This window comes from Procambarus clarkii, chromosome 53, assembly GCF_040958095.1.
Source record: "Procambarus clarkii isolate CNS0578487 chromosome 53, FALCON_Pclarkii_2.0, whole genome shotgun sequence".
Classification (NCBI taxonomy): domain Eukaryota; kingdom Metazoa; phylum Arthropoda; class Malacostraca; order Decapoda; family Cambaridae; genus Procambarus; species Procambarus clarkii.
In genome coordinates, this window is record NC_091202.1 from 26,937,584 (window position 1) to 26,962,332 (window position 24,749).

The following is a 24,749-nucleotide window of genomic DNA, read 5'->3' on the forward strand; positions in this document are numbered from 1 at the left end:
GTAGATTTTTTGAAGTGAATGTGATCTTTGGTCGTGAAATCCACCCGTGACATTATATTTATATAATTTTACTTATATATACAAGAGTTCTTACGTTCTTGTAAAACCACTAGCACGCGTAGCCTTTCGGGAAGGTCCTTAATCCTAATTTTCCCCCGGAATACGACCCGCTAAATCGTTTAACAACCAGGTACCCATTCACTGCTGGGTGAAGAGAGGCTACGGTCAATCCTCCCCGGCCAGGATACGAACCCAGGCCAAAACGTTCGGGAAGAGCCGGGCGAGTGCTTTACCACTACACCACGGAGAGATATAGCACCAAGAAGAAGACAAACCTGTACACAGGTGAGGAGCGGGTTTACTAATTAGGAAGTGGTGGTGAATGCGTCACAACACCGTAGAGAACAAAGCAACAACAACAGTGTAACATCTTCATTATCGTAATGACGCCCCACGTCATGACAACATCTTACACACAGTCAGTCATCTCCAGTCAACATCTTACACACAGTCAGTCATCTCCAGTCAACATCTTACACACAGTCAGTCATCTCCAGTCAACATCTTACACACAGTCAACAGCATGCAGGCGAGGAGTCACAATAACGTGGCTGAAGTACGTGGCTGGGATTGGGTGGTTATAGATAGGAGCTGCCTCGTATGGGCCAATAGGCCTTCTGCAGTTACCTTGTTCTTATGTTCTTATGTATGTTGACCAATCCACACACTAGAAAATAAAGGGACGACGACGTTTGAAGGGACGACAATCGACTTGAGAATGGTCCAAGACGGACCGAAACATCGTCGTATCTTCATTTTCTAGTGTGTGGATTGGTCAGCAGTCAACAGCATCATGGGCAACCAGCACATAGGAAATGTATATGTTTATCTCTCAGAATGTTCGGTAATACGTTTATTGTTTGTGATGTGTGTCTATGTATGTATTAACACGATGTACTGAACGGGGTGAGAATAGCTTGAGCTACCTCATCCCTTTGTCTGTATTTTACCTCAATAAACTTATTTCAATTTCAACCAGCACCACCACCTCTCCGTCCCTTACCCCCATACACAGCAACAACCAACCTCTCCACAAGACCACGGCCAGGAGTCATCAATTTACCTATCCACTTACGGAAATCTTGACATAGTTCTTCGATCGTGGCGGCTTAGTCTGTATCTATTAAGCACTTTACTAGCTAACAATAATACTCTTCGACTCCAAGATTATTTTTGTTTATTCCTTCAAGGAGTGCCGGACCAACCGGGCTGTGATGGGTATGTGGGCCTGCGGGCCGCTCCAAGCAACAGCCTGGTGGACCAAACTCTCACAAGTCAAGTCTGGCCTCGGGCCGGGCTTGGGGAGTAGAAGAACTCCCAGAACCCCATCAACCAGGTATCAACCTCCTGGTTGCACTTCGGAGTTCATAAGCTGTTTACTAAATGTCAACTATGACACCATGATTGAACAAAGATGTGCAGGTTTCTTAAGTGAACACGAAAATACTTGGTAAAATCTTTGACATGTGGTGCTTCTCGCGAATTGGGCAAGACAGGAAACATCTCAGACTTTCACATCTTCTCAAACCACTTTCCCTACTGTGGTTGACAGTCTCGCACACCCACCCACCATGTCTGCTGGTCTTCATCTCCTCCAACCCTCAAATACCCTGTCAAACACTTCCATCAAACTATCACGATCTTTCATTCAATATACTCGAACATCTCGGTACACTCTCTGAATTCTTATCTATCAGCTTTCCACACAAAGTTTTAATATAATTCCCCCGCTCTATCTACCCTCTTATAACATCACCAATCCACCTTAGATGTTCAATTCACGAGACTCATTCATAACTATAATACCAGACTTGACTAAGGTGTCAGAATAAACTGATACGCTAACAGGTACACCAAGGCTACTAAGGGAGGCATATAGTGAGCTAGACCTTATTGACCAGACCACACACTAGAAGGTTAAGGGACGACGACGTTGCGGTCCGTCCTGGACCATACTTTAGCCACGTTATTGTGACTCATCGCCTGGAGCTCGACCTTACGTCCCCGTAGTCACGTGTATGTAAGTGCTGATAGGCAAGCACGCAAACAAGGTCATGAAACTGGTCAACCGCTTCTTGCACTCCTCCATCACTTGAGTGTCTGAAGGTTGCACTCATTGCAACCCCATTACTCTTTCAGTGATTACTCTTGCATGCAACAGGACCGTCAGTGATTACTCTTTCATACAAGACCTTCAGTGATAATCTCTTTCATACAACAAGACCTTCAGTGATAATCTCTTTCATACAACAAGACCTTCAGTGATAATCTCTTTCATGCAACAAGACCTTCAGTGATAATCTCTTTCATACAACAAGACCGTCAGTGATAATCACTTTCATACACCAAGACCGTCAGCGATAATCTCTCACATACACCAAGACCTTCAGTGATAATCTCTTACATACAACATCCACAAAACACCTACGTATCTCTACTAGAAGAATTACATCATATCCAGGTATTACATGAGCAGTATTCCATTTAATTAAACTATGGAGTAAGTTCCCATTCTTCATTAATATTGTTAGCGCGTCTTCCCTCCGGCGAAGCTCTAGACTACACAAGCAGAGGGACACTACACAACCTTGGACTACTACCACATTAACGCCAAGACACTCATTTGCATTATCTACTTCCTGAATATAATAACATTCCGCAAACTTTATTCCTCCTGCTTTAGGACTCTCAGTAATGCCTTTCTCTGAAGGCCATGTCAGGTCTGGTCTGGTGATGAGCTGTTCCTCCTACTTCCTCGTGTATAATTTTTCAGCGACACTACAAACCTGTTTACCATCTCAGTGAAACATTTCTTGTGCTCGCTGTTCGTGTTTCTCAACACGAGAGAACAGTGTTACCGCATCTCTTACACATTCCACACACCCGAAACGCTTCATCTAACGCAACAGTGGCATTGTGTTGTTCTAGAGTGTAAGTACTCGGCTTGGAGCAGTGACCTTCAGATGCACCTCTTCTTCTCTGGTACTGAAGTTTTGATTACCTGGAGAATACCTGGAGAGGGTTCCGGGAGTACCTTCTACTCCCCGAGCCCGGCCTGAGGCCAGGCTAGACTTGTGATAACTTGGTCCAACAGTCCAAGCGGCCCGCAGACCCACAAATCCACTACAGCCTGCTTGGTCCGGCACTTCCTGCAAGAACCTATCTAAGTGCCTATTGAATACATCCACCTTTGTTCTAGCCTGATCCCCAGGTCGGGCTCGGGGGAGTAGAAAAACTCCAAGAACTCTCACCAGGTATGTTCCATGGTAATTTGGGCTCCAGACGCACTGAAACAAGGGACCCAAGGGCGACCAGTTTCCTTACCGGTGCCTTAGTGGGCTATTATAATACAGAGGGGAAATGCCCGCTCATTCTTGACTCCTGCTTGACAGCCAATGATCTTCAAGAGTTCTACAGCCACACACACATCTATATATATATATAATATATATATATGTATATATATATTATCCCAGGATATGCCTTATTAATTAAGAAATAAGCAAAAAATCTTGCATGGCAACCTTAGCCACAGTAATACGGTGGGTTACAGGAACAGTGAAGAGCTCTGTCTATTTTGGTAGGTGATGCAGGGGAGACGGGACGTTGTGGTGTGTAGCCTGCTCGTACCCTGGGGCTGGCTACACCTCCCTCCACTAAGGGCTCCATCACACCCACACCACCTCCCTTACTCCACTAAGGGCTCCATCACACCCACACCTCCTCCCTTACTCCACTAAGGGCTCCACTACACCAGGGACTGGCAACTTCACCATTCAGTGTATTATGAAGGCGCTGGACAGAGTCAACCTGTGAGATATTGCAGAAAGTTAAATCGCAAAATACGTCCAGAAACTGCACGTAAATGAATTTAAGTTAAACAATTTAGACTTGTATTCAACTAGGCTTGGTTCCATTTTATTTTCACGTGTCTATTAATCGCCAGATTAATCCATTTGATAGGCTAATAGTAAGCTCTTAAAGTGTAGGCCTATGTAGAGACAAAAATGGTTACTTGGGATTGGAAATAGTTTTCTAAGAGTTTATATATGGTGAGATGTTCATTAGCAAACTTTAGAAACTTGGAGCCTTTGTTGAAGATTAGTATTATACGAGTCTACAGATTATAGTGGATGAGGCATTGATATGCATGTAACTTCTTCCACAGTACTGTGATAATATACGAAACAGATTGTGTATATTTAACCTGTCTCACATTTATGATGTAATGTTGAAGTTATAACTCCCACTAATTTCTTACGACACTACCTTAGAGCTGCACCACTTTGGCAGTAGCCTAAATTATGATCCACAATTCATATACACAAATACTTTCAAAATTATCTGGATTGTGGATTTGCTTTACGGTGACACTACCACTGTTGTATGTCCGTAAGACAATATATATCTTCATACACACTCACACACAGTCTACACTCACACACACACTGCTAGGTAAACAGGGGCATCAGGGTGAAAGAAGCTGCCCGCTTGTTTTTGCCTCGGCCGGGGCTCGAACCCGGGCCCTTAGGACTATGGCTCCAGAACGCTGGCCACTCAACCGCGAGACTCCCGTGTGTGTGTGTGTACTCACCTAGTTGTGTTTGCGGGGGTTGAGCTCTGGCTCTTTGGTCCCGCCTCTCAACCGTCAATCAACAGGTGTACAGATTCCTGAGCCTATCGGGCTCTGTCATATCTACATTTGAAACTGTGTATGGAGTCAGCCTCCACCACATCACCCCCTAATGCATTCCATTTGTCAACCACTCTGACACTAAAAAAGTTCTTTCTAATATCTCTGTGGCTCATTTGGGCACTCAGTTTCCACCTGTGTCCCCTTGTGCGTGTTCCCCTTGTGTTAAATAGACTGTCTTTGTGTGTGTGTGTGTGTGTGTGTGTGTGTGTGTACTCACAACTAGGTGAGTACCACCTCTGCATACTATGTCCACATCAAAGTTCTTATATACATAACGTTGATATACTGAATGTTGTTTGTATACTGAATCTTTGTATACATTAAGACTTGTAGTATATTTGTTACTTTTAAATGAAGTCGCAAAGGTATTAAACCCTATGGATTAAGGGCATACATTTGATACGATAAAGAACTTAAAATAATGATATTTGAATTCATATATGTAATTTAAAATGCAAGAGAGAGACATTTTAAATCAAATTCAATTCACTTACCAATACCATGCATTGCAATACACTAACGTGTATACATGTAAAGTTACCTGAATGTACCTGAGAGCCACCATCTCTCTCTAGTGGCCCCGACGGGAACAGGCAGCCGGCCTCGACTTTCCACTGATCTATACTACATTATCTGAGTGCATTATTCTGAACTAAATTCAACAATCAATTGTCAACTTCTGGCATATGAGCATGAAAAAAACATGTTGAACTTTTACTGTAAAATGAAAATGCAGCTGCCACACGCTTTTTAACTCCGAGTCATATGTACCTCTCCCTACAATTGTCACGTGTCTTTCTCTACAACAACCACGTGCCTCCCTCTACAGCAACCACGTGCCTCCCTCTACAGCAACCACGTGCAATAGCTCTACAATACCTATACGTCTGGCTCCAGCATACCGCCTACAACGTCACATTTCTAGGTCACGCCTCACTTCCGGTATAGTGACTGACAAGGCTATGGTGGGTTGACCTGATCGATTGTGGTGGTGCGACCGAGGGAGGGGTAACAGGTAGGGGGGACTAGCTGCCACAGTAACACAAACAAGGACTTACCCACGTCGAATGTCACCACTGTGGATATAACCGCCGCCACCACACACAGGGCTACTGTCTGCCTCATGCTGCTGCTGCTGCTGCTGCTGCTGCTGACAGCTCTTAGTTACACGAGCACCCAGACACACACTCGCACATACACGCTCAAATCTTGATATATTAGCATACAAGTCCTCGAGAACTCATGCCTGGATGATCTTAGCCTTGGTTAATGACACACGCATGGCCTGTATACTCCGCCAAAAGGGGAGTGGTTATATTTTTAATACAAGGCGGTATTATCCAGCACTCGCGATGGACATTTTCCGCAACGGTTATACTACACTAAGACGGGTTACACGGTGGTATGGAGGTACACGGTAGTAGAATCCATGAGGTAGAGTGGACGTGGATGATATATCCGTGTGAGGAGGCGCGAGCCACCTACGCTACACAAACACACCAGACACTGATGAGCCACCAGGCCGCTCCCACCGACCCGCTCTTCAATAGATGCCATCAAACTCTTACTTAAAATTCTTAACCCCCGTACTCCTCTGAGCACGTGTGTGGGCCGTACTGGTTTGTTATGATCACATGTTTACTTGAAAATGGCCAATGTCTTGTTATTTAAAGGAACTATGACGAGAGGTATTTCAAGAATGGAAATAAATGTGGGTTTTCCTGTTGTTCTCGGCATGGCAGCTGTGGCCACCTTGGAACACACCCAACGATTCCACCCAGGCCGCCACACACACACACACATGTACACACGAACACCCCGGCCACACCCACACATGAACACCACTCTACACATGCTCCCAGAGACACCACCTCGGGAACCTGTACACCAGTTTATTGGCAGTTGAGAGGCGGGACCATAGAGCCAAAGCTCAACCCCCAGCAAGCACAACTAGGTGAGTACCACTCTACACTCGCGTGCACACAGCTTGCATATCAGCGAATACCTGGGAGTAAGCGCCTACCAGGAGGCCTGGTCAGAGACCGTGCCGCGGGGACGTTGATCCCCGGAACTGTCACAAGGCAGACACAAGGTAAGGAGGTCTAGTTCCTCATGTCCGGCCTTAATTCGTAACGTTCCTGTTGCAATATACTTTAACTAATAGGAGTTTCGAATTCTTTGTCGAATCTGGCATTAAATAAAGCTATGGATTCAAGTGGCTTCCACAACTTTTTCCAGTCCATTCAACTTGTTGACCGCCAGTACAAGGTTGAGTGATGTTGTTCATTCAGTATGTACTCTATATCCATCCCATGGGTAGTAGAGAAGGAGGCTACACTTACACATAATAGTCATTGTTGCTATACTTGTTACTATATACTGTATATACGTTACTGTATATAATACACGTTACTATAAATAACTACAGTGGCATTTTCAATTTTCATACATATTATAAATATGCTAAAAAATCACATTAACAAAATCTGAGAATGTTGAACGCGTTTTCGGCTAGTCTAGACCTTCCTTAGAGTAAGATAGAAGTGATTATTTTGCTTTGAGGAAGGCCTAGACCGGGGAAAAACGCGTTCAGCATTCGTTGAATGTTCAATATGATTTTTTCCGCATACTTTTTTTTTTTTTTTTTTTTTGAGATATATACAAGAGTTGTTACATTCTTGTAGAGCCACTAGTACGCGTAGCGTTTCGGGCAGGTCCCTGGAATACGATCCCCTGCCACGAAGAATAGTTTTTTTCATCCAAGTACACATTTTACTGTTGCGTTAAACAGAGGCTACAGTTAAGGAATTGCGCCCAGTAAATCCTCCCCGGCCAGGATACGAACCCAGGCCAAAGCTCTCGCGAAGCACCGGACGATTGTCTTACCACTGGGGACTACAGTGTTAACTTTGATCAGTGTTTTCAAGCCACAGTATTGGGGACCAATTACATAAGAATTATCCCATATAATTTTGAGATCGGTCTCGCTTACGCGTGTATATGAGACTGACCGTTGTTCGCCATATCTACGGACCCCCTTGTGCAGGCGAGGAGTCACAATAACGTGGCTGAAATATGTTAACCAAACCACACATTAGAAAATGAAGGGACGACGACGTTTCGGTCCGTCCAGCACCATTCTCAAGTCGATTGTGTGGTTATAAACCCGTGAAACCGCCTACCTGCCGAACCGTAAATGCCAAAACTGTTAAATTTTAAAATTTAACTGGAAAAAATCGTAAGGATAAATGGGGTGGGTGGGGGACCTTTGACAAGCCGCTGGCTTTCTATTCTCGTTGTAAATCGTCAGGTAAATATATATGACTAGGCCGGATGACCTAGTCATTGGCAGGCCAACTAACTGTGGTAAGATAATTCAAGATAACTAAGGTAAAATATAGTTAGGCAGAGTTAAGATTAGTTAGGACACATTAATTAACACAATTATATATTTTCGTTCGATGAAACTAGCGGCTGGCGATTATACCACAATATTGGAACATTAATATTAACCGCTTGATTAAATATTGCAGTCTACGGTGTTGTCTAGAATCGTTTTTTATAACCTGCAAGTTATCATAGAAAATGTAAATTTAAGGGTTAAACTTATATAGAATTAGAACGCGTTATGTACAGTCGCACTATTAGAACATTTCTGGAAAATTTTAATATATATGTATATAATGTGTTTATTATTTCTCAGGTTATTACTGGAGTTTTTCAGTTGACGTTTATTAAGGAATTCGACAATAGGGAGGTTCAGAAACGAGGTTTTTGTAAAGTCAATCTATACACAACGAGAGGTGTATGCCTCTTCTCTCTTCTCTTCTCTCCTCTTCTCTTCTCTTCTCTTCTCTTCTCTCCTCTCCTCTCCTCTCCTCTCCTCTCCTCTTCTCTTCTCTTCTCTTCTCTTCTCTCCTCTTCTCTTCTCTTCTCTTCTCTTCTCTTCTCTTCTCTCCTCTTCTCTTCTCTTCTCTTCTCTTCTCTTCTCTTCTCTTCTCTTCTCTTCTCTTCTCTCCTCTTCTCTTCTCTTCTCTTCTCTTCTCACTTCATCCAGATTTTGTTGTTGTTATATACTGAGTATTTTCAGGGCCTAGGGGTGCTTAGTAAAGTATGAATTAGTGATTTTTTTTGTATATATTCCATGATATATAAATGTCACAGTGGTTGAAAAAATTATATTTAAATTTTGATAACTATAAAATCAGTACTACTGAAATGTTAGCAGGAATATACATATATATAGGGTGGGGTGGGGGTGGAAAGGGGTCCATACCTTGTGATGTTATCTATCCCTATTTAAACTATCTATTAAATATTATCTATCTAAATTGTTGTTGCAGTTTGACACTATCCTCCAGGTGTAACCGTCACCTGTCCTTGTGTCATCCTGCCTCACACACCTGCTACACCTGTCTCTGTGTCATCCAGCCTTATACACACCTGTACACTTATGTGTGCGAAATATTACCATATTAACATACTCTGGAAGGTATAATGACAGCCTCTGACAACTCATCTTATTTATTAGAACACAACCTATTAAAGACACGCAGAGAGAGAGAGGAGAATAACGCATTTACTAACTCCTAAGACACCTGAGAACCACTTGGACTCCTGTGAACAATTTTCTTGTTCATATGGGAAACAAAATTTATTGTTCATGTCAAATATACATCAATCACGTGCTTTATCAATTATGTGTTTGAGAAGGAATAAGCTATTCCTTCTCACAATTGAAAGCTAAGTGATTAGACTTGCTAATTGTGATAAGCAATTCTATAAGTTAATCACAATTTATTATTAGGTCAATTAGATCCAGTTGATATCACAGCACAATTGTGTTTACTTACAAATTACATACAGTAGTTTATAGTTAAAACTTTTATTAAATGTTTGTATGTCTGTAAATATGACTTGTGTTTCAGATGTTCTCCTGATGCACTGGAGGTCCCCCTTGGTAACTCTGTTTATGAAGGTTGCCATAGTAACTGCTTCATGAGTGTCACTATGGTAACACTCTTGAGAGTGAGGGTGGTAACTCTAACTGATTAGTGTTACCATGGTAACTGCTTCATGAGGGTCACCATGGTAACGGGTTCATAAAGGGAGTTAGTTATAAATGTAACTCATCTTGAGATGAGTTAAGTGTTATGTATGATACAGTGAGGGGTGACATGCAGCCTCAGGTCTTGTGACATGACACACGACACTATATTCCCTCAGGGCTCAGAGACCCGCCAAGGCACAGCTGATGCCAGACTTGAAATGTCAGCTATATTATACATCTCAACTTGACAAAATACGAACCTGCGTAACGATCTAAATACTCAACATCAACTATTGTGAGTACTAATAGTTATACATGAAATACTCATGTATGGATTCTTCTTTGGGGATATGGAGCCTGTTGTGGTTATCCAGATCGTTATTTTTGAGAGTTCATAACGTCAAGACACTGTCGTACTAAGTGACTTACTAGTTTAGTATGGGGTCTAACCTACCAGATGACCCGCGAACAGAAAACGGGACAGTTTGTCACTTTCGCTAGCCGCTACTATTTAACAGTTCACTGCGGGCTCACCATAGCCCGTGCTACTTGGAACTTTTTGTTCAGGGTAGTTGAATCTTAACCAACAACAACAATCTACCATTTTCTAGTAAGGTGTGCGCAGGTCAAAGACTTCAGGACGTTATGGACTTCTTCAGGCCACAGTCCATAACAATTGACTAACTCCCCTGTACCTATTATACTGGCAGGTAAACAGAGGCATCAGGTGTAAGGAAACTTGCTTAAGAATCTGTCTCGGGACCAACTGGTTGTGAGACGACTGGGGTAACTATCCTAGCTTAGTGTGGAGTAAATGCCCCACATCTCAGGCCCCCCAAATGATTCATAATATCTAAGACACAATGACGTAAGGCGAGAGTCAGAATTCTTGCAAATTTAAAGCTTAGAGAACAATTTGTTAAACTTTGAAATCATCACTTATGTCCGCGTGGAGGGCATATGCTGCACTGAACTGAAGGAAGACTAGGCATATGTTAATTCAGATTATCAGTTCTTTTTTTTTTTTAGTTATGTAAACAAATATTTTGTTTCATATAAAACTGTGCGTACAAAATTTGATGAATTTTAATCAACTGTGGCAATCTGAGTGTCGAGGTGGGAACATGAGTGCCACGACCCTCACACCTCTGACCTGGGAAAAGACCCAGAACCCAAATTCCACAACTCTCCACAACTGGTTGTGATAGATGGTCACAACCTCAGGCCAGCCACCTGGAGGCATTCATGGATGCACTAGTACACATTGTCACGTCTTTACCAATACACGAGGGCTTTCCATATTTTCACCTTTTAAGCTACTGAGTGTACAGGCCGCTAAGTTGCTACAAGCATGGACAGTTTCTCTCGCTGCTGCAAGTGAGACCGGAGCTGGTGAAGGGGGAAAGGGAGGCCACGTTACAATGGACAATGTTGCTGCTGTTGCATTAAGTGGAGGTGATGATGGGGCTGCTTCTGTTCTGGCTACAGTTGGTGTTAAAGGAGCTCTTGTAACGGCTAATGAGATAATGGACGGCAGGGAAAGCGACGCTGATCTTGAGAGTGAAGCAGTGGACCACTGTGTCTGTGTGGGTCTGGACACCTGGTCGCAGTTGAAAGAAACAAGTACCGGATATGTTGTCTCCTGTGACAACATTGCGAAAGAAAACAAGGACTTTGTTGGAGAAGCTGGAAGCGAGCGAGGCCTCTGTCTTGAAGACTGTCGCAGCGGATACGTTTTTACAGCGGCAGAGATAGTCACGGAACTTGCCTTCTGGGCGGGAAGTTGGCTTCTGTTCCCGCAAGAATTCACGAACGCTGAGGGTGTCGTTGCCGCAGGTGTTGGAGATGTCAGGTGTACAGGTGTTGGAGATGTCAGGTGTACAGGAATCAGAGCCTCGGGAGAAGGTGTATTGAGATCCTCCTGGAGCTCTGAGCCCTGACTGCTCTCGGAGAAGAGGAGGGACACCCGCACGGACGACCTGTAACGACACAGTCTGAGTGGGGGAACAGTCACTAACAAGGTAGTTCAGGGTTACGTCCTGGGGACTATTTATAAATCATAATATACAGTAATGATTTTGATACTGTGGAAAACATTGGCGAGCTACAAGACAATCTCAGGGCGACATAAATCGTCGCAGGACTAAAGTCGACGCTCATACCAAGAAGGGTTGAGGGCCACAGGGCTAACAACTGAGCAATATGGAGGATATTGATCTAGGCGACTCTGCCTCGTCATTATTATGGCAGTTATATAGGAGAGCTGCCGGGCTATTCACCTATTAGGATACGCTCTCAATATAAGTACTAACCGTAGCACCGAGTAACTATCTTCTTGACCATTGTAACATGTTGATTAACTCGCCTGTTGGACACGTGAAACATATTGATCAACCCACCTGTTGGACACAGGGACATATTGATCGAGTCTCACCTGTTGGACACAGGGACATATTGATCGAGTCACCTGTTGGACACAGGGACGTATTGATCAACCCACCTGTTGGACACAGGGACATATTGATCGAGTCGCCTGTTGGACACAGGGACGTATTGATCAACCCACCTGTTGGGCACAGGGACGTATTGATCAGCTCGCCCCTTAGACGCAGACACATGTTGATCAACTCACCTGTCGGATACGGGAACGTAGTCGATGAGACCAATTCCTGGCAGCCAGCGTGAATCGCCCGTCTCTGCAACGGCGTCCCTCCTGCGGCTGCCACAGCAGGCCACCAGGAAGAGTGCAGCGGCAGCACAGCAGGTGAAGAGCAGCACTGCCAGGGCCACCATCACCACAGCCAAGGAGGCGCTGCTGTCCCCCCACGACACTGTGCTGTTCCGTCCAAGGAAGTGAAGTGGGTAGTCTAACATGGGACAGTTTGTGGTGGCGTTGGGGGGTGTGGTTGGTGGGGGTCTGGTGTGGTTGAGAGGATGGTAGTGGTGGAATAATCTTAAAGTTATTGGTGGTGGGTGTATGGCTGTGGATTGACGGCTTTTTGATGTTTTATTCCACTTGGTTATACCTGGGGGGGAGTTGTTAGGCTAGTGTACGGTAGTGATGGAGGTTGTGGTAGATGCCCTGGTGGTAGTGGTGGTGGTTGTAGTGTTATATGCAACTTGTTCGTTAGTTGAGTGACGTATAGCTGGATGTCGGTTGTACAGTCTCGCAATAACGTAGGAACGTAATTGTTTGTGGTGGAGCGGCTGTTGGGTTAGTTATGGTGACATCTTGTTGATCGGTTGTGGTCGTGCTGGTTCAGGATTGGTTGTGTGGAGTGATTGCCGGAGTGACTGTGCTGGTGGTGGTGTAGTTCTTCTGTTGGTGGTGGTGTAGTTATTCTGTTGATGGTGTAGTTATTCTGTTGGTGGTGTATTCTGTTGATGGTAGTGTAGTTCCTCTGATGGTAGTAGTGGTGTAGTTCTGCTGTTGGTAGTGTAGTTGACACGACACTAAACGCTGGCAAGGTGTAGTTTCTGGTGTTGACACATTAGGCGCTGGTAGGGTTTCGTTCCTGGTGTTGACAAGACACTAGATGCTGACAAGGCGTAGTTTCTGGTATTGCCAAGGCACGTGGGTGCTCTGCAACCCAGGAAGCGGTATTTTCTAATCCATTTTGATTTCGTAATCTCCACAACGTTCTTGCTACCAATCTTGACAGCTCTGGCGATATCACTGGAGGCTCCATGGAACAAATGGACTCCGCACATTGTCAACACATTACTGTTGATTTGAAAAGAGTGTATATGTGTGGCAGCGACCAGCGTCACAGCCAACCTTTACACACAAATACCAGAGATGTCACACACACACAAATCAATATTGGACTCTTGATTAGTTTGGCGCCGAACTTTGCCCCTGTCTTTTGTCGCAGTGGAATCTGTATACCAAATTACATGACCACTGGAATAGTGAACTTGACGTTATTTTGTTTGTGTATATATAAACACAAATGTAAGGTTGTTTTTCACTTGTGTGCAACTGTTCAATACAGCCACAACTGTAACGATTTGTGTTGTTATAAAGCTTCTGATTGTGTTGTTATTACGTGGTGATGATGGGTCCCCAGGCCAGCAGTCAGGAGGGCCAGCAGTCAGGAGCAGTCAGCAGGGCCAGCAGTCAGGAGGGCCAGCAGTCAGAAGGGCCAGCAGTCAGGAGCAGTCAGCAGGGCCAGCAGTCAGAAGGGCCAGCAGTCAGCAGGGCCAGCAGTCAGAAGGGCCAGCAGTCAGAAGGGCCAGCAGTCAGAAGGGCCAGCAGTCAGCAGGACCAGCAGTCAGAAGGGCCAGCAGTCAGAAGGGCCAGCAGTCAGCAGGGCCAGCAGTCAAGAGTGCCAGCAGTCAGCAGAGCAAGCAGTCAGGAGAGCTAGCCAAGACTGGCCGTCATGGTGTACCATCGTGGAGGCTGGCGACTGTAAATGTCAGGAGACCCGTACGCATGCCAACACTCCAGTGTGTGGATATTTATTTATACTTATATTTGTGGATTCTGGGAGGAAATCAATAACAGAAAATTAAAAAATATACGAGTTTGCATTATTTTGGTCTATTGAGCACTACAATGTCAAAAGTGAGCATCAGTTTGAACGCACCGTCATGAAGGAAATCAATTATCAGTTTATATATTAATGACGTGTGTGTGTGTGTGTGTGTGTGTGTGTGTGTGTGTGTGTGTGTGTGTGTGTGTGTTTGAGGAGCTTCTGGGAGGTGATGGTGGCCCGTCTCTGAAGTAGTTTCTATTTGGGCCTAGCGTGTACTCACCTCACTCACCTTGTACTCATATCTCCTCCGAATCTTTCTTCTCCCAAAATTATGAGTTTAGAGTTCTCTCAGCCTCTCGCTGTAGCGGAGTCCCCCCCTCAGTTCTGAGACAACTCTTGTCTCATACTTGTCTATTTTCTCTCTCTGAGCCCGGGGCGTATCCAGGTCTCTTGAAGTCTCACAATCATCTTCGTATCTAACTCATCTCATACGCTTTACATCATCAAACAGGGATATAAATTATTACATTTTCTTCTGTCGGTCTCTGTACCCCATTCTGACCTCTCGACATTTATTTTTTCTCCCATATCATTAACGTTACTCTCTGATTCCTACCCGAGAGGTACTCCCCCTTACCTATCCCAGCACTATTCCATACTTAAGTATTGTATTGTATTGTATTATCTTAAGTATTGCTCGAGTTTGTATAGAGGATTTTATGCACAACGGCATCAAATAGTGATGCTGAAAGATGACACTCCTATAGTAATGCTTACACTCCCACAGGGGTGTTGACACTCCCACAGTGATGTTGACACTCCCACAGGGGTGTTGACACTCCCACAGTGATGTTTACATTCCCACAGGGGTGTTGACACTCCCACAGGGGTGTTGACACTCCCACAGGGCTGTTGACACTCCCACAGTGATGTTTACACTCCCACAGTGATGTTTACACTCCCACAGGGGTGTTGACACTCCCACAGTGATGTTGACACTCCCACAGGGGTGTTGACACTCCCACAGGGCTGTTGACACTCCCACAGTGATGTTTACACTCCCACAGGGGTGTTGACACTCCCACAGGGGTGTTGACACTCCCACAGGGGTGTTGACACTCCCACAGGGCTGTTGACACTCCCACAGGGGTGTTGACACTCCCTCAGGGGTGTTGACACCCCACAGTGATGTGGGAAGGGCAGCAGGTGGGGTGAAGGAGAGTGGGGGAGGAGATTGAAAGTGGGGTGTTGATGGGGAGATATCCAGCAAACATAATGGAGTAATGTTTTATGTTTTCTCAGTGATTCGACAACATTGCCACATCTATCATTTTCTCTTACACCCTTCCCATAGTTCTCTGAAAACACTGTGCAACAGTGCTTGAGGCTATCTAGCTGAGTGGGACAACGTGAGAGAATGGATTTAGAAGCATTCATTAGATTTGGTTAGAAAAAATGCCAATAGATTATATTTGAAGTTTTATTTGGTGGTTGCAGTAGTGGAAATTCTATCAGTGCTTGAAAAATATTTAATAGAATTTGAAACAGGTGTAAAATGTATATAAGAGTGTCAGGTAGTCTAATTCTTTCTCATAAAATAAGTCTTAAAATATATTTGAAAGGTTAAAGTCTGAGCATTACATAGATGAAAATATATACATCTTCAGCATATATAGAAAGCCTTATATATCACAGACAATGACTTGACATACAAATTGTGCAAAACCTACAGAACTACGTGCAGAGACACGCAGACTACACGTGCAGAAGCACGAGCTTACGTGCAGACACGTGCAGAAGTCCGACACCTTCCTGGTAGTGCACGTCTGAAGGTTGTCGTTTCTCCAAGATAATTTTCTGACAGTAATGCCATTTGTGTTTGTTAAAATCTTAAGATTCTTTTTAATTATTTTCAAACACTACTTCAAAATATATATATTCTGTTAATAATATTTAATATTTATAGAAACCACTAATAAAGGGGAAATCCGTATCTTCATACAATCTACGCAACGTTTTGTTCGATTTAAGTTATAATAGTTTAGTATCTTAATGTAGAAAAGTAATTTTCCCAGTTTATTCTATTTTTTGGTTATAAATGCCTTATAAAATATACAAAATATGCACATATTTTGTTGTAAGAAGTCAGCTTTATGGAATGTTCAGGAGTCCGACAGCATTCCCATTATCCATGTCGGATTTTGAGGCGAAGAGTCGGTATCCGAGGTTTTTCATAATTCCTTGGCAGTGGTACTGGGTCCTCATTACGTCCTCAAACTGCATGATCTTCATCCAGCGCCCCACACGAGTCATGGGGTCATGACGGGTGCTCCAGGGCTCGTCCTCATCAGACGTCAGGTGATCATCTAGATATTCCTGGACTTGACGCTGGAAACTGAGTCCAGCGAACTGGAGGACCTCGCGGCTCTTGTCGTATGGGCTGCGGGCGAGGTCTTCGTACCGCAACAACATTACTTGCCCTGGGAAGTCTTCCTTCAAAAGCAGGTAGGCGCTGAAGTCTGCCTGGAGGTCAGAGCAGAGGTAGCCAGGGTCACTGCACGAGCGGGTCTGGCACCAGGAGACGCTGTTTCTTCTGGAACTCATGACTGCGCGGGGATCCCGCACTAGCCACACTAGCCGCACGTGCGGGTTCCGCAGCAGCGGCGCCAAGAGATCTAACCTAGCGCGCACGACCTTCATGACGTGGATGGGGAAGAGAGAGCAGAGGCGCGCCAAGGTGTCAGGGTTGTAGCACTTGGTGCGTGGCATGGCGCTACACATGGACCAGAGCCGCGTGTTGCGCACGAACATCTCATGGTTGATGAAGGCGAATTTGAGGTAGTCGTCAGCGTTCCGGTAGTCGCACTGCAGTAGTCCTCGCAGCACCCTCTCCACCTCCCCCTGACGCCAATATAAAAAGATATTCATTACTATGATGACCAGACCACACATTAGAAGGTGAAGGGACGACGACGTTTCGGTCCGTCCTGGACCATTCTCAAGTCGATTGTTCCCTAATTGAGAATGGTGCAGGACGGACCGAAACGTCGTCGTCCCTTCACCTTCTAGTGTGTGGTCTGGTCATCATATTTTAGCCACGTTATTGTGACTCATCGCCTGCATATTCATTACTAAATTCTATCGTGTTTTTTTTAAAGAGTCGTAATGGCTTAGTGTTTTTTTCTGATATTTGTCTTTACTAAATGTTACATTTAAATTGCTTGTGAAGATATTATTTTGCGCTCATTATATCTGCCTATAACACTATGGAACTCATTACTGAGCAAATATTATAGTGAAATTAATAACTGATTATATTCTGATTATATGTGCACATCAAACACCTCAATTATATATTCATTCAAAAGGCTAAGGTAAAAAAGCTTGGTTGAGCACGTATTGAAGCCATTTAACTATAAGAGCAAAGCTAAAATGTCACTTAATTTCTCAGATAAATCTACAGAAAAAGGAAAATGTCAAGAGAATTAATGATATATACAATTTGTTTATTAGTTGTCTACAGTCTAGGTGTTACTGTAGCTTTTATTGTTGTGTATAAAAGAGAATGTTTCAATGTTGTTATATTTGTATTAAATGCCAGTTTGTTTGATCTTATATTTGGCAATATTAGTTTTCCTGTTTCATTTACCAGTGCTTTCGAGTGTGTTGTAAATGGGTGTTTGAAAAGTGGCGTTTCCGGGCGCTTGTAACCGCGCGCCTCACCTCCGCACGCTGGGTGGGGACTTGGGTTCTCAGTGTGGTGGTGCGCGGTGCAAGGCGTATACCTCATAATTGTGAGTTTACCTTAGTTTCCCTCAGTACCCGGTGAGTGGCAAGTTTGACCTGTTGTGTGTGTATCTCCAGTCATGTATGTTTAAACAAACCTGTGTAATGCATACACCTATAGGTAGTTTGGTTGAATCCTTCAATTCAGAACACGTGTGAGAATTTCCTTCTTGTATTTGAAGATGTGTCATTTTATTTTAGAGGTTCCGTAATTTTATATTACGTAAAGTAACTAAGAAGGGTGAATTAATAGCAGGACTTATGTTGGGGGTTTACCTGGAGGGTTACCTGGTGTTGGAGGGTTACCTGGTGTTGGAGGGTTACCTGGTGTTGGAGGGTTACCTGGTGTTGGAGGGTTACCTGGTGTTGGAGGGTTACCTGGTGTTGGAGGGTTACCTGGTGTTGGAGGGTTACCTGGTGTTGGGGGTTACCTGGTGTTTGGGGGTTTACCTGGTGTTGGGGGTTTACCTGGTGTTGGGGGTTACCTGGTGTTGGAGGGTTACCTGGTGTTGGAGGGTTACCTGGTGTTGGAGGGTTACCTGGTGGGTGTTGGAGGGAGCCAGCTGCTGCAGACCGTATGACATGAGAGGCTCATAGTGGTAGAAGACCCCGGGGTGCGCCGCCAAGATCTCCGCTAGCAGCGTCGATCCGCTTCTCCACGTCGACGACACCACCACCCTCACTGGCGGCGTGGCTGGCACCTGTGGGACACCAGATGTTGTTGGTCTAGATTCAGCAGTTTCGAGTAGCACGGGCTATGGTGAGCCCGTAGTGGACTTACCTGGCACGGCACAGGAGCGGGGCTGTGACCTCCAGCATGCTGTACCCCAGCTCTCACAGGCCCACGCCACTCACACCTCAATACACATTCACACTGGTTGATGTGTATAGTATGTTGCTCGGCTAGTGTGACACAAGCATGGCAACATATGTTCTCATTCGACATGCAAGTCAGTGAATCTGTGAGCCAGTAAATATGAGTCTGATATTGCTCCAACGGATGAATAAAGTTTCAGATTAAAATAATGATCAAACACCTGCTTGACCCTAACAAGTGCAGGGGGCTCGTTAGACATACCCTCCATGTCTAACGAACATAGTTTATTAACGAGCATGGTTTATTAAGCTAGCAATCACTTAGTATTTATTAAATTTTAACAGCTAATGTACAACATTCAATTCAATTCTGCACATAGAAGTGTAACATGCTCAAGAACCTCTCGCTGTACAGTATCTTGAGAGGTTATCTTGAGATGATTTCGGGGCTTTAGTGTCCCCACGGCCCGGTCCTCGACTAGGCCTCCACCCCCCAAGAAGCAGCCCGTGGCAGCTGACTAACACCCAGGTACCTATTTTACTGCTAGGTAACAGGGGCATAGGGTGAAAAAAACTCTGCCCATTGTTTCTCGCCGGCGCCCGGGATCGAACCCGGGACCACAGGATCACAAGTCCAGCGTGCTGTCCGCTCGGCCGACCGGCTCCCTGTAATGTGTATGTGTAAACAACAATTGTTAACGTAAAGCTTTAGCAGCCATCTTAAGCTTGAATGGTCAGTCTGAACCATTCTCAACCTTAGACGTCAGTCTAGAGCAGTCACATAATATTTTCTACCTCAGAACGTTAAACTGAAACATTAACGGAATATTCTCTTCTGGAAAACGCTAACGTCCAGCTGGGAAGCTAAGCGTAGGTCCGACTGTTTAGTATGTATATATGCATATACATCAACAGTGACAGGTGACAACAGTATTGTCACCTGTCACTCACGTCTGCAACCCCTGACTGTCATTCCCACATAGTTCTCAATACGGCTCACAGTTATTGGCACGTATGAGTTCAGCTGCAGTCTCTAATAACAATTGAAGATTTATGCAGCATATGAATACGTTTGTGCAATAAATTATACTAATTATTCTTGTTATGAAGGAGGCGAGACATACCTGTAGGTGGTGAGTCTGATGCATGCTGAGGACACGCTGAACATCCAGATCGTGGACTCCCTGCATCACCTCCTCCAGGGAAGGCAGGGTGTACTGCTCAGCTCCGACCCCATCACTCTCCCCTGTAACCAACACCACATTTATAGTCACGTTGTGTAATGCAGGCGACGAGTCACAACGGGGCTAAAGTATGTTGACCAGCCCACACACCAGGTGAAGGGACGACGACGTTCCGGTCCGTCCTGGACCATTCTCAAGTCGATTGTGTGACTTGAGACTGTGAGACAATCGACTTGAGAATGGTCCAAGACGGACCGAAACGTCGTCGTCCCCTCACCTTCTAGTGTGTGGTCTGGTCAACGTTTTGTAATGCTCTTCTGAGTCTCGGGCAGTGATAGTTGGTCCGAACTCTGTAGTTTGTGGTAGGTTATTGCTGTGATCACAACAGGGGAACTTTTGTTTGTTTCACTGCGAGGCGCAGTGACAGTGAAGTGACATTGATGTTTAATGTGCTATATGTAGCAGGGATTTTTGTCATGACATGCTGTATGTAGCAGGGATTTTTGTCATGACATGCTGTATGTAGCAGTGATTATTGTCATGACAAGCTGTATGTGGCAGTGATTCTTGTCATGCCATGCTGTATGTAGCAGTGATTATTGTCATGACATGCTGTATGTGGCAGTGATTCTTGTCATGCCATGCTGTATGTAGCAGTGATTATTGTCATGCCATGCTGTATGTGGCAGTGATTATTGTCATGCCATGCTGTATGTGGCAGTGATTCCTGTCATGCCATGCTGTATGTGGCAGTGATTCCTGTCATGCCATGCTGTATGCGGCAGTGATTCCTGTCATGCCATGCTGTATGTGGCAGGGATTACACATAGCAGTGATTGCTATCGTGACATGCTATATGTAGCACCGATCTTTAAGAGGACTCAATCGCGTCCCAGGATGAGTAGCTTTTGTCCTGCCCCTGGCCCTAGTAAGGCACACTTCTCGTGTTCGCCAGGACCTTGGTTCAAATCCCCGCACTGATCTTTCTCATTTTCTCATTGGTAATTCACGCCATTGTTATGTCCTTACGTTTGGAATAATTAGAATAATAATAATAATATTATTAGAAGTTTTGTAATATCGGGAACTGTATGCACTGATAACACCACAATTAAACAAATATAATCATTATATATATATATATATATATATATATATATATATATATATATATATATATATATATTCTCACTTTGGAAATTTCATCAAGATATGAAAATATAAATTAAAAAATTAATTTAAAAAAATAAGGATATTCAAAGAAATGCATTTTATATGGTAATGAAAGTTTGAGAGTTATACAGTTACGATATTATGGGCTCTGGTTGGACAAGAGTGGGTGGGGGAGTGGGGGAGGTGGGGTTTGTGGGTACATGCCACACACACTACCACCCACCTACACCACCAGCCACCACCAGCCACCAGCTACCACCAGCCACCACCAGCCACCCACACCACCAACCACCAGTTACCAGCCACCCACACCACCACCCACCAGCCACCACCCACCCACACTACCACCCACCCACACCACCAACCACCTACACCACCAGCCACCACCAGCCACCAGCTACCACCAGCCACCTACACCACCACCCACCCACACCACCACCCACCCACACCACCACCCACACCACCACCCACACCACCACCCACCAGCCACCCACACCACCACCCACCCTCTACAATCCCTACCACGACATCTTAACTGTAATGTGAAAACTTCTAGATCTCCACTAGTGCAAGTGGGGTTCTTCCTCGTGAGAGGAGCTTAAACTTGGCAAATAATAATGCCAACTCTGTCTTTACGGTCAAATTATATCATCCGGCAGCTCCATCTAGCGTCTTCCTCCGGTCCCAGCCAGTCAAGGAACGTCGGGTTGGGATTGGTGCAAGTTATTAACTGACCTCGGACGTCCTTATGAGTTTGCCCTTCTAATACGTTCTCGTTTTCTTTTTCAGAGCTTCATTTCCCGACACTTACTTAAATTCAAATTCAAATTTTTATTCAGGTAAAAGTAGATACATTGATGAAGAGTTATATACATAATGTTGGATTTATAGATAGAGCTGGTACATACAATACTTAAAGCCACTAATACGCATAGCGTTTCGGGCAAATAAAACCTTGAACTTGATTGTCAAGTTCAGTTCAAAAGAACTGGAGGAATTCCTCCAGTTCTTTGAAATGATTTTGAAACACGTCTCACTGAAAATTAACCTAACTACATGACAGGTGGCGATGTGATTAGAATTTCTTCCTCAATATAATACAAATATACTTTTTTATTGAGCGGTTGGCCACTGTAGGTGTAAATGAACTGTCGCCAAATTAACCAGGTTCTCTTAACCCACATAAAACTAATAGGCAAAGTTGACCAGACCACACACTAGAAGGTGAAGGGACGACGACGTTTCGGTCGTCGTCTTGAGAATGGTCCAGGACGGACCGAAACGTCGTCGTCCCTTCACCTTCTAGTGTGTGGTCTGGTCAACATATTTTAGCCACGTTATTGTGACTCCTCGCCTGTAATAGGCAAAGTATACCACTAGAAGCAAAAATAGCCAGCTTTCAGGCCAACCCAAAATTTATATAAATGGAGGTACATTATGTTTATTAGAGTACAGAGACTATGTGGATATAGGTGGGGCTCTATATAGAATATATGATGGGGCTCTATATAGAATATATGATGGGGCTCTATATAGAATATATGATGGGCTCTCTCTATATAGAATATATGGTGGGGCTCTATATAGAATATATGGTGGGGCTCTATACAGAATATATGGTGGGGCTCTATATAGAATATATGGTGGGGCTCTATATAGAATATATGGTGGGGCTCTATATAGAATATATGGTGGGGCTTTATATAGAATATATGGTGGGGCTCTATACAGAATATATGGTGGGGCTCTATATAGAATATATGGTGGGGCTCTATATAGAATATATGGTGGGGCTCTATATAGAATATATGGTGGGGCTCTATATAGAATATATGGTGGGGCTCTATATAGAATATATGGTGGGGCTCTATATAGAATATATGATGGGGCTCCATCTATTTTGTTAAATTTGTGTTAATCATTACACACAGAATTCACAATTGCGTGATGCATCAAATGAACAAATCCGCTCAGTCAATTAAGGCAGCGTCTGGGATGCTCTCGGACGCAGGTTCGAATCCTCGTCACGGCCCTTGTGGATTTGTTCGTTTGTTAATCATAAATTCGGGATGGACGAGGCCGGTAGTGGAAAGATCGGGTTGGCTGTAAGGCTGGAGACGAGAGCCAGGGCTCATAAGTTACCCCTGGGAGAGAAGCAAAAAAGAAAACGGAAATATTGACAGATTTATCGCCTAACTTGATTGTTTTTTCTTTATTTCCACAATATATCGTTTTTCTTCCCTACATGACATTCTTGTCTATGTTTTACTTGCGTGTTTTGCTCTATTCTCAATTGTTTATACTAGAGCTGTTGTATTGGCCAGTTCAATTGTTGACAAAAGTTCTGCCAAACATTTTGTCCAAATGTCTTTATATACCATCTAAGACATACTTTTGAAACCTTTGAAGCTAAACCACGTGGACTGGTCAGTACAGCGACGGCCTGGCTTATAGCAGGTCGGCGTTCGATCCCCGACGGTCCACGCGGTTGGCCCACAATGCTCTTCCCCCCCCCCACCCCGTCCTAATATCCTGTCCATGCGTACTAGCGTAAATATCATACGGATCTAGTGACATTGTCGACCACATGCTCCAGCCCTCATTATCAACCCCTCATGTTCCAGCCCTCATTATCCACCCCACATGCTCCAGCCCTCATTATCAACCCCTCATGTTCCAGCCCTCATTATCCACCCCACATGCTCCAGCCCTCATTATCCACCCCAGATGCTCCAGCCCTCATTATCCACCCCTCATGCTCCAGCCCTCATTATCAACCCCTCATGCTCCAGCCCTCATTATCCACCCCTCATGCTCCAGCCCTCATTATCCACCCCTCATGCTCCAGCCCTCATTATCCACCCCACATGCTCCAGCCCTCATTATCAACCCCTCATGTTCCAGCCCTCATTATCCACCCCACATGCTCCAGCCCTCATTATCCACCCCAGATGCTCCAGCCCTCATTATCCACCCCACATGCTCCAGCCCTCATTATCAACCCCTCATGCTCCAGCCCTCATTATCAACCCCTCATGCTCCACCCTCATACTTTACTGCCTTTCGTACTCCTCCCTCTCACCTGTGGGTCTGGCTATCTGTATGAGGTATGTGAGTGTAGTGAGAGTGAGGTAGCCAGCCAGGAGGAGGCCGCAGCTTGCCCCTAGCCATCGTCGCCTCCCCATCGTCTCCAGTAAGTCTTGGCGCCAATGTCTCCACAAGCGCCGTCTTCTCCAGCGCCGTCCCCACCACCACCACCACTAGCCACAACGTCAACACCTGCGGACATTAACACATGTTTTATACCACCTAAACAGGACGGGGAGTAGGTTCTTGGGGGATTTTTGGATGTTAATGTCATCTAACTCTTTTGAGATGAGTCTGCTAGTGAGGTGAGGTGAGATGAGATAGGTCTGCTAGTGAACTGAGATGAGACAAGCCTACTAGTGAGCTGAGGTGAGCTGAGACAAGCCTGCTAGTGAGCTGAGGTGAGCTGAGACAAGCCT

The 24,749-nt window shown here is 44.7% G+C and overlaps 2 protein-coding genes across 8 annotated transcripts in view; both read right to left on the reverse strand.

Moving 5' to 3' along the window:
• LOC123767160 (calcium-binding protein P) overlaps positions 1-6,274 on the reverse strand; it is a 33,513-nt gene extending 27,239 nt beyond the window's left edge. For 3 of the 5 annotated variants that reach the window (XM_045756713.2, XM_069304838.1, XM_045756710.2), the window contains exon 1: positions 5,815-6,274. In XM_045756713.2, coding sequence (XP_045612669.1) covers positions 5,815-5,881 — 67 coding nt within the window. In that variant the 5' untranslated portion in view covers positions 5,882-6,274. The remainder of the gene's footprint in view (positions 1-5,814) is intronic. The other 2 variants (XM_045756712.2, XM_045756711.2) reach the window with 1 other exon arrangement.
• A 9,474-nt stretch (positions 6,275-15,748) lies between these two features.
• Positions 15,749-24,749, reverse strand: part of LOC123767163 (carbohydrate sulfotransferase 1) — a 41,729-nt gene continuing 32,728 nt past the window's right edge. For all 3 annotated transcript variants that reach the window (XM_045756719.2, XM_045756718.2, XM_045756717.2), the window contains exons 2-5: positions 24,326-24,522; positions 20,011-20,132; positions 18,610-18,771; positions 15,749-17,185 (exon numbers count right to left, since the gene is read on the reverse strand). In XM_045756719.2, the coding sequence (XP_045612675.1) occupies positions 16,436-17,185; positions 18,610-18,771; positions 20,011-20,132; positions 24,326-24,428 (1,137 nt within the window). In that variant the 5' untranslated portion in view covers positions 24,429-24,522 and the 3' untranslated portion in view covers positions 15,749-16,435. The remainder of the gene's footprint in view (positions 17,186-18,609; positions 18,772-20,010; positions 20,133-24,325; positions 24,523-24,749) is intronic.